This window comes from Centroberyx affinis, unplaced genomic scaffold (genome assembly GCF_046629955.1).
Source record: "Centroberyx affinis isolate AG114_WGS23_722 - 3 ecotype Tasmania unplaced genomic scaffold, CSIRO-AGI_Caff_v1 ptg000478l_1, whole genome shotgun sequence".
Lineage (NCBI taxonomy): Eukaryota > Metazoa > Chordata > Actinopteri > Beryciformes > Berycidae > Centroberyx > Centroberyx affinis.
Window position 1 is genome coordinate 23,337 of NW_027279135.1, and position 10,900 is coordinate 34,236.

A 10,900-nucleotide genomic window follows, 5' to 3' on the forward strand; every position below is an offset into this window, starting at 1 on the left:
TTCATGGTATCAGTCTCCCATTCATTGTCCATGGACCAGCTCCAGATGACATCCCAAATTTGAGTCTTAACACTCTGGATTGTGTGTGTGTGTGTGTGTGTGTGTGTCCTAGACCATAAGAATAACCTATGGATTCTTAAAGTGAGCATCATTTTCATTTAATGAGCTTTAATATGTTGATCAGATTCCAGTTTTTTACTCAGGGTTAATGTGACATTGATTACTTCTTGATTACTGCTTGATAACTTCTTGCACACCAAACAAATGGAATAATGCAGAAAGAACTATTATGTTGGTTTACCTAATCCTGATTTGTCTCTTAGTTTAGAGCAGTGATTCTCAACCTTTTTCATATCAAGTACCCCTAATTTAGTCCACATTAGGGCCACGGAACCCCATTTAATGAGATTTTGTCTCTTGGACCAAATCTGAGAATATTTTTATTGTTATATATGATTTTGTCCAGAATTCCAAGACTATATGTATTGTAGGTAGAGAGATAACAGTGAAACTAAAATAGTCCTTCTTCTACACTCTCTAATTGCCTCATCATTCTTGTAAACAGAATGATGATGACGTTTAACAATTCATCAGTTTGCTGGCAACCCCCTGGAACCCCCTCAAGGACCCCTGGTGGTCCCCGGACCCCAAGTTGAGAAACACTGGTTTAGAGGCTGAATGTAGGGAGAATTACACATTTTATGTCATCTCATGATAAGACATTTTCATTTTAGTGTATTCCATGCATTGTTGTAAATCTTTTTCTTTTGTTTTTACATAAGACAAGTCAGAAAAAAGTGAACTTATCTCAATGTGTTTCACTTAAATACAGCTGCTTAAAAAGGATTAAACAAAATAGGAATTTCTGTGGTCATGTGACCATGATGCTTTCAAATCTCCCCTTTTTCATAACCTTTACCTTGGAAAAAGAAGGACACAGTCTAATGTCGCCATCTGCTGTTCTTTTTAAACTGTGTAACCCTCTTCTTGATGTTTTTGTTTTACATCCTCCACATTAGTAATTAAACAGTCTAAGATATGATTGCTGGTTCTTGTATCTGCCATATCTCCATGTACAAAATGTTAATGAGAGACTGATGTTTGATCATTTTCCATAACGTAACTTTAGATGTCAACTGGATGAGATAAAGACTGGATATATAGAAGCAAGTGACATATGATATTTACCACTTATCATCTGATTTTTCTCTATTTACACAGTCATACAAAGATCATGGGTTTAATTTATACAGCTTGCGTGTGCTAAAATGCATCCTAAGATTTACATGTATTGCATCAAATAGTCCAGAAAACATGCATATACACAGTTTGAATTAAACTGTCATTCAGGAAACTGTTCATCAGTGTAGTGTTGAATCTGCTGATTTTAATGCATGTGTAAAGAAAAAAAGAAATAGAATTCTTGTGACTGACCAAGTTTAGGTGATCATGCAGGGAAAAACAGATATTTTAAGGCTCTCTGTACCTACACCTCAGATGTTAGAAAGATGATTGATGTTAGAAATAGGCACAGAGACATTTCAGCTGCTTCTATTTTCACTTCAGCTGCCAAAGAATGCAAAAAGTACATTTTCAGTTCTCTTCTGCCCACGTTCTATTCTTGTCTCCTTTCAGTCTTGCAATGTTTTTACCTCTTCTGAAAACTTCCACACACACACACACACACACACACACACACACACACAGTCCATATGCACCAAAAACCCTTAACAGTGTGATGAAAATCCACACTTGCTCTTTCTCTTTGATAGTAACAATGAAAGAATAATGTAAGGCTGAAGCCAAACAAGGATTTAGATCTTGGTGTCTTGGAACCGGATACATAACCAGCCTTGTGTGTCACAGTGTGGTGATTCATGCTCTCTGCGCATCGCCCACAAACACAACCAAAAGTAGACTGCAGCTCCAGTGTGAATCAATATGTCTCTTTTTCCAGTGAGAGCATATGGACTATGAATTGAAATTTCACTCTCGTAAATTCAGTTGATAAAGATCAGATCAGATTAAACTAAATTAAGACGATATGTATGCAGATTGGCCTTTGTCAGCTTCATAGATATAAAAATTTTCCATGATCATGGTATTCAAGGCTGATGCAAAGATCACAAGGTTTTCTCATTTAAATGATTCATTAAGATTCCCACAACGTAGAAAAAATTGTTGGTATGCTGAGTTTATTGCGTGAGTGTTATTGTGCTACTATTAATTCAATTTTAGAGGCCCCAAAGCATTTATCAAGACAGAAATCTCCAGATAAACTATCCAATTTATTTGTTTTCTTACATAAACTCCATACAGTTTTAGATCACAATCCAGCCGTTTGTCTGTTAAAAATGTCCACTTATTGCCGTGGCTTGATTTCTTTCAACTGTATCTAGAATAATCAAGCAGAACTTCCCAGAAAGAGTCAATAGCTTTGTACAAGTATACATGAAATTACTGTACAACCCCCACCTTGTCAGTTGGTCTACAATTGTAACTGCCTTTACTTTTCACATAAGTCGATGTGCAGTGCTAAAATTATTTGGAAAAGCAGGCAAGATACATCATTATGCTAAAGCAGAGAGAGAGAGAGAGAGAGACAGTGAGAGAAACGGAAGGAAAACAAGTTGTTATCCTTCGGTGACAGAAATAGTCTGATAAGAGCCTTGCTGTGTGTGTGTGTGTGTGTGCTGTGTATGTTGTATATGTGTGTACATGTGTGTGATTGTATGCTTGTTAGTATGCATGTCGAGCTGCATGGTGCACCTATGCTAATATATGTGAGGGACAGAAAGTCGCGAGGGAGGCTGCAGCGGCGGCGCGGCGCGAGTGGGCATCCTCAGGAAACAGCAAAAGATACAGATCTTTTTTTTCTCATATTCACACACTATCTGTGGAAAACAGAGGCAGCTGGTAAAGAGGAGGAGGACGAGGAGGCAGAGGAGGTTGTGGTGTCATCCTTGTATCCGTCTCCTCTCAGCCTCGCCGCAGCTCGTGGAGTTTCTGGGCAACGCTTTCCAGTTCCGACTCGATGGCTGCCAGACTCTCAATCTCTGGCTCCTGCGAATACAGTGAGAGGACAGCGAGTGAGAAATAGATAGTGAGAAAAAGATACGTGCACACCGGATTTAAAAACCATCCTCACACACAATCAACATGCAGCGTTGTTCTGGCTTTCAGCAAGGACACAGTATTTCCACAACAGCCTCTTTCAGGCTCTCTGTCCCATGACGTTTAATAAATGTGTGACAGTTTGTGGCCATCAACTCCACCGGTCTCTTGATAGCTTCCTTTGAACATTCTGCCAAGCAGTATCTGCGGCATTTTGTATCCTCATGGGGCTGAAGCTGTAGGACAGATTCTGCTCCAAATCTTTTTTGGCACGCTGCAGAACGCTTTGACACCTGACTCAATGTTCCTGGCCCTGAGCGAGCAAAACCAGTCTGCTCAGGATTTGCACTCCAACAAGCAACTTAGTCTGAAAACTAGTAATAATGAATGTTCTGCATGAGTCATTATTTTAGCTGTCAGCTGAAGCTACAACACAGTTACCGCACTGCAGAAACTGACAGACTTGTTAAATTGTTTTATCTTGTATCCAGACTAATCAAGCTTATTGTAGGATTTTGTTTTTTGTTAAATCATCTTACTGCACTGGCAGATAATTTTACCGGTTTCAACAAATTTGCCTTTTGTTTTTTTCAGGATAACTTGAAAAAAACTTGTAACTTGTTTCAGGACATTTAATTGGTAAAAGTGAAATTGTCTTGGAGAAAGTTTCTTCTTTCAAGATTTTCTTGGTTGTTTTAAGGTGATTTCTGGAAAGAAGTCATATTGGCATGTATCGAGTGAAATGTATTGAAACCAGCAAGATTATCTGCCAGTGCATTGAGATCATTTGACTAAAAATGGCATGAAATAAGCTTGATAGGTCTGGGAACAAGTTAAAATCACTTGACAGCTTGCCTTTTTTTGCAGTGCATTGGAGGAGACTGCTCTGGAAAAACACACACCTCTGGCTTTCGGCTGGCGCTCCCCTCTTCCTCTAACCCCCTTCTCTCTTCTGGAGTCCTCCGAGCGATCATCTGCAGCTCCTTCTCCTCCTGCGTCTCTCCTTTCTTCTCGTCCTCCTCTTCTCCCGCGACCTCCTTGGAGTGATGGGGCACTTCCTCCTGCTGCTGCTCCTCTTCCTCCTGTTCTCCCGCTCTCTTCTTCACTGACGAGCTCTTGGCCCTCTTGGTCCATCGCTTCAGGCTGTCCTTACTCCCCCTCTTCATCTCCCCTTCATCCTCCTCCTCTTCCTCTTCCTCCCTTTGCACTTGCGTGTCGTCGTGTGAGAAAAGTGCCGATCTCTTCTTCTCTACCCCTTCCTCTTCTTCTTCAGCGGATTTCTTCTCTGATTTGTTTTCGGGCACGTCTCTCTTTTCGTCGGATTCATCACCTGGGAATATGAAAAAGAAAGAATTGGGTCTCACTCTTGCTTTCTGTTTCCTGACTGAAACACCTCAAACTACCTGTAGAGCACTTCCCCACCATCAGCAAGAATCCACTCCTGGTAATGAAACATTTCTTGCCAGCTGGCAGCTTTGCCCACAGTACTGCTAGCTGCGCTTTATGGGAATTAACAGCATGACTGGAACAATCAGATCGCTTGGCTGAAGCCGGCCTTTGTAGAATACGTATGTGCATTTCATTGTGCGGCTGGAGCTTTGCCATTTTAGCTTTGAGAATATTTTTTTCATCAATGATCAGTTGAAAACATTTGGAGATACTGTAGCAAAAGCTAAGAGTTAGATCACATACAGAAAACTAAAGGTGCCAACTGGAAATGGTTCTTCAGAATGATGGTGAAGAACCATTTCTGCTCTCCTTTGCTTAGACACCTGCATTGTGTTTTTGTGTATCTGCCCTTGTATAGCCTCATTTGCAATTGCACACTATATACTATGGAGGGGTTTGGTTATTTTCCACATTTATGCCATCACTCATCATCCAATAACTAAGAAAGAACCGTGTCCCATTTCTGGTTCTTTGTGGAACCAGAAATGGTTCTTCTACGGCATCATTCCAAAGAACCATTTTTGATTTCTAGTTCGCACCTTTATTTTTCTGTGTGCACTTTATTTTCCCTTATGTACCTTCAAGTACAGTTTTACAGATTGTTGTGGATGATTGGATGTATAAGCAAGCAGGCCGGCTCATTTGAATTCCAGGGACATTGGGATATTTAATCATGTTGCCGTGCCATCAGAGTGCCAGTTATGTTGGCTCCATTCCACTATGGGGAGGGAGGGGCAGTGGGGGGGGGGGGGGGGGGGGGGAATTCATCCTGTAGATGGAGGCACTTCTATCAATCACCGAGTCCTGTGGTGCAGGCACTTCCATCTAGAAGGCTGTTTTTCTGCCCTCCTCCCTCCTTTAGATTCTGCTATCAGTCTTACTCTGGTCAACTGCGTTCGATCTTTTCATTTGGATGGATGTCCTTTATTCCTCCAGTGGAAATAAATTTGATTTGACTAGACCCTTACTATACGTGCGCTACATCTGTGTGTGCGTGTTGCCCATCATCTTTTTGCTTTCTCATGGTTTCCTCTCAGTGGTTTTTCATTGTCAACAAAAAGATGAATTAAAAACAAAAGACAAGCTAGGAAGAAATATAAAAAGTAGGAAGATACACTTGCCTTTCTTGTCCTTACTCATGTTTTCCTCCTCAAATCCCTCCTCAGAATTCTCCTCTGACTTTGCCCGCTTCTCTTCTTCATCTTCTTCTTCTTCTTCTTCTTCTTCTTCTTCCTCCTCCTTCTCTTCTTCCCTCTTTTCAGCCTTGCCCTCACTCCAGTCACTCACAGAGTCAGACACGTGATTGCCCGGGCTCTCATCCTTTTCCATCTTCTCTTGCCCCTTTCCTCCTATCTCGTTGCGCTCCTGTGACTCTTTATCTCTCAGGCTCTCATCCTCTTCTTCCCCTCCATCTCCATTTCCCGTCCTCCTCTTCTGGTTTAGGATTGATCTTTCACCAGGTCCACCCAGAGCCTCCAACATGGATTGATCTGAGCAGGGGAGAGGCAGAGATATAATTCACTAGGAGGAATTGATTTCCCAAGGACGCTAAAAGACGGTACTTACTTAAAAAGCACTACAGTTTATTAAAGGGGTCACATAGTATTGATTTCTTGTTTTCTTGCTAGATGGAGTGAATGAGTGGGTACTTGTCAGTCGTTTTTTAAAATAACTAAAATGTGCACCAAATAATGCTACAATGTGTCTGCCTTTGTAAGCTCTTACCAAAAGCTCAAAAGTGCATGTAATGGATACACATTACCACTTCTTTTATGGGTCGCAAACTTCAACAGCAAGGTATTAGCAGTGAAAGCCATCTGACATTGTGGAGGTTTTTGTCATTGCTTGTTCTTTCCTCGCCAGCTATCTGTGGCTATTTCACAGTGTGCTTAACAAGGAGTCTGGCGCTGACTTTAATCGGCACGTGTGCTGTCAGGTAGAAGGGCTTCATATGGCCTGATTCTGTCCACAAAAAAAATCAGCAGAATTTAAATTATGCACCTCAGTAACTCTCCTCCACTAGTCCCTAAATGGCATTCACACAAGCCGGTTATCCGACCTGCGCTACCGACACCATGAAATGGGGAGTAATGCATCATTTTGACAGCTGGTGCACTTTAGCATGCAGATTAGATATTCCTCTAAATGGAACAGATTTGTTGACTTGTGGTTAAAATAAACAGCACAACTCACATGGAACATCTCAAAATGTTAACAAAGCATCAGCCTCCACACACCTACATGTAATTCACATGTTCAGGACGGTGGAGGACCGGTGCTGCCCTTAACAGGAGTCATAACCGTTAAAGGAACTCACCAGCAACATCATCTGTGGTCTGAGGAACATGGGTCACATGATCAGATGCTGCAGCGTCACCTTGCAGCTGAGCCCTCTCTTGGCCGCCTGGAGTGAAGTTAAAGTTATGTTATTTTGTTTTTTCCTTCCATATCTCCTGGTCTGTCTTCATAAACATATTAGCAGCAACCTATGCAGCAACTTCACGAGTCCATTTGATATTGATAGAAAACAGCTCAGGACTGCAGCATGTTCAAACAAACTTCAGCTTTATCACCTTCATGCTGTACGATCCGTGGCTCACCTTGAACAGCAATGATCTGCAGCTCCTTCAGGAAGTTATGGTGGCGAAGGATAGTGACAAGCCTGTCATCTGCAGAACGTGCACACACACACACACACACACACACACACATCAGCAAAAAATGCATGCAAAAAAATGGTTAACACCCCCCAACCAACCCAAAAAAAAGCAATCGAGCAGGCTGCAGGACGAACACACAGGTGCATGTCATTCCCCATCACTTGTTCACAGGACTCAGCACTTTGCCTCGGTGTTCGTCAGAGTTAATTGCCCTGAAATTTACTGCTTTCAAAGCAAGAGTGCAATTAATCATTTGGCCCGGAGAGACGCCGCCAGTAGAATTACAGCGGTGCTGAGCGCTGGTCTTTCTGCTGACCCACTGAGAGCTCTGCATACGCAGCAAGCACAGAGAAGACAACTACTGTACTGTGCTCCAATATCCATCTTTCTTTCTTTCTTTCTTTCTTCCGCTATTCCTCTCTTCGGTCTTTTGCTTTATGTTTTTTTTATGGCTGTTCCACTCTCACCCTTTCACACCCATGACTTTGACTCCCTCTCTCCCTCCCTCCTCACCTCCGTCTCTTTCTATTCCTATAAGTGGTGTACAGTTTCCCTCTCACAGCGCCCGCTCCGTAACAAAAGCTGTGTGAGTAATGCCGTGATTGATTTTTTACAACAAGGACGGCATCAAGGTAATACAATGGCTATGTAATTGAATAGTCTTGACTGAGTCCTAGTGACCCTTCTGTATATAACACTCGGCTTCAATCCATTAACCTTATGGTGCGAGCGCCGTGCATTCATGATGAAAATGAGAGCAAATATTGGTTCTACTAGAAAGGGACATGGTTTGTTTGAAGACAGTGTTGTTCCCATGTTAGGGCCGACTTCTTTCAGTTGACATACAGTGAGCTCCATAAGTATATATGCAAATGTTTAAGTGCTGGTTAGTAGGAGCATGATGATGATGATGTTCATAATGAAGCTTAACGTCAAGTCAAACCCTTTTTATTTGTTCTGTTTAACCCAACCTTGTACTCCACACTGCCTCAGAGTGAATTCAAGCCAAACATACTTTCAGCTGAGCGCTCATAGGAATACAATGAAATGCAAAAAAATCCCATAAAGAGGAGAACATAACCATCGGATACCAAGAACCTGGTGATGTTTGTAGGTTGCAGAGAAATCACAGCACATTAAAAATTCACTTTATATAAAAAAGGACTACTTTATTGAATACAAGTACAAATGGCACCCTGAAATGGGATAATGTACAAAAAGAGATATGGCAGAAAATACCCCCAAATTAAACCTGACTGATGAAGTGGAATGGGAGAGGAAGAGTATGGGACCAAATCCAAGTCCACTGCACCATCTACTAATCAAAGAATTTGCGTTTTAACTTAAGCTGACAGTGTAACGACTAAAGGTGAGGTCTGTGCCCTAAAGTGGGCGGGGCTTACCCGTCTTCAGTATGACCAGGCACTCCTGACTGACAGGCAGGGAGTGTGGCCTTGACAACACTTCTGCCAGCGCCTCCACAATACATTTCATCACCTGAGGAGACGGACAGCACACAGTTACTGTTACTGTGACACCTTGCTACTTTCCTGGTTACTGCCTATATGATCAGAAAATGAAGAAATTACATTAATTTTAATTGTTGGCTTCTGTGAGAGTTTCAGTGACATAAGCTAATGCTATTACTAAACTACATGCTATTGGTCTAAAAATGAGTTAGGAATGCTTTGGTAGAAAATGTATTATGCATTGTATATGTATGTACAGTATGTATTATGTATGGATATTTTCATGGTGTCTATGGCAATATTCACACAGTTTGTATATTATGAATTTCCTCTGCTTCTGCATGCTGCTTGTGCACATTCTCTAATTCAAAGATGTGACGCTCTCACATTAAAGGAGATCAAAATCTTTGCAGAAACATTTCAATTCCCATTGTGCTTTCAATGTCAAGCCGCAGTCCCACATGCCTGATTACTCTCTTCACTCGTCAAAGCGCTCCAGTTCCGTCTCTTGGATCTCTGGAAGTTACTCGGTCATATTTCTTTCTTGCTCCTCTTTATAGCTTCTTCCTGTCTCTCTTGTATTGTCATCTCTCTAGACCTAATTCTAGCAACACCTTCATCTCTCTCTCTCTCTCTCTCTCTCTCTCTCTCTCTCTCTCTCTCTCTCTCTCTATCAATCTATGTGTCTATCTGTCTGTCTATTTCTCACCCTCCAGTTAAGCAGTAGCTGCCAGACATTCAGGATGTGAAATGGATCCACCAATACAAAACCATTAAGGTCAGGACTCTCCATTGCTCTCTAATCAGGAATGGTATCTATTGATTTTAGCAAGGTCATTGCCCCTAGTGGATAAGATCATTAATACAAGTTCAATTGCTTCGATTAAGTATTTCTAACCACCGCTTCCCCTTTGAGTGGGAAAAGTCATGAGGAATTGGCAGACTGTAGAGAGGTTGTACTTGGTATATTTTGGTCAAAATACATAATTTATTAAATTTATCAAACGATTCTTGTGTAATAGATGTGAATACAGGTTTACATGTTACTCTTATATAATAGTAGAGTAAGTGTTAGAGAAAAATCTAGCTCATACTAACACTACTACTGCTTCTGTTACTATACTACTACTACTACTAATAAGAATAATAACAATTATAATTCGAATCATAGCAATACAAATAACAAGAGCAATAATAGTAATAATAAATATAAATATAATAATAACAATAATAATAATAATAATAATAATATATGACAATAATGTAAGGAAATCTTTACCTTGACGTCCTCATTCTCCAAGTGACTTGAAGTCACTGGCAATGACAGAACTGGAAGAAAAGCAAAACATGACGTGAACATCATATATCTTGTGCTAATTTTTATAATAGGCTACACCATAAGATACAGATTATATGAAGGTGTGTAGGCTATGACAATTAATTTGACTACTTGAAAGATGTATAAGGGGATTAAATGCGCTAAAGGTGCAGGTTAAATTCACTCCATCTTTTGCCCGGTAGGCTTCACTGCAAAGATCTCATGCAAACAGCAATGTGTTTCGACAGTGTTTGGCGCTGTCCTTGGTACTGAACCGAAACAGGGACAGCACACAATGCAGATTTCTCTCAACAAAGGGAACATACCGTGATATCAATCAACTTTAACAAGGTTTATCATTTTCTTACCGCAGTTGGATAATATTGTCAAAATGAACAATCCTCTCCCGATCATATTTGCAAATGAGGTGCATTAAGATCTCCAGGAACAGAAAATGGCAAAGCTTATTTCAGAAGGTGAGATTTCCCCCTCGAGTGAAGTCGGTGGATTACGGATTCATCCTGAACAAAACTTAGCCGCCTTTCGTTATTTCTGGAGAGCTAAATTTCCTTCAGCATCCGTGACCCCGCAGCATCCGTCCTCTGGTCTCTCCGCCGACTCCTCGCCGCAACAGCAGCCGCTTTTATAGGACAATGTGCGGGGAGGAAATGACATCATCCTGGGACACAATGATCACTGTTATACCTAACGCAACCTGGCTCCTGCTGGGTCTGGAGCCTGGCATATAGGTGGAAATAAACTAGATAGGCTACTACTCTTTACTGCACTTGAGTATGAGCAGCAGTACACAGTAATAGTTTTATGTTATTTTATTTTGTTTTGTTTTGTTTTGTTTTATTGTACTTGAGCATGTTTTATTTTTAGATTAT

The 10,900-nt window shown here is 41.1% G+C and overlaps 1 protein-coding gene across 1 annotated transcript; it reads right to left on the minus strand.

Annotated features, from left to right (window-relative positions):
- Positions 1 to 1,216: 1,216 nt before the first annotated feature.
- Positions 1,217 to 10,614, minus strand: chga (chromogranin A). The gene is made up of 8 exons (XM_071517241.1): positions 10,379 to 10,614; positions 9,972 to 10,021; positions 8,627 to 8,720; positions 7,164 to 7,232; positions 6,881 to 6,967; positions 5,685 to 6,053; positions 4,017 to 4,444; positions 1,217 to 3,063 (listed from the first exon to the last, which is right to left on the minus strand). The coding sequence occupies exons 1-8, from the start codon at positions 10,422 to 10,424 to the stop codon at positions 2,980 to 2,982; spliced, it is 1,227 nt and encodes a 408-aa protein (XP_071373342.1). The 5' UTR covers positions 10,425 to 10,614; the 3' UTR covers positions 1,217 to 2,979.
- Positions 10,615 to 10,900: the final 286 nt, after the last annotated feature.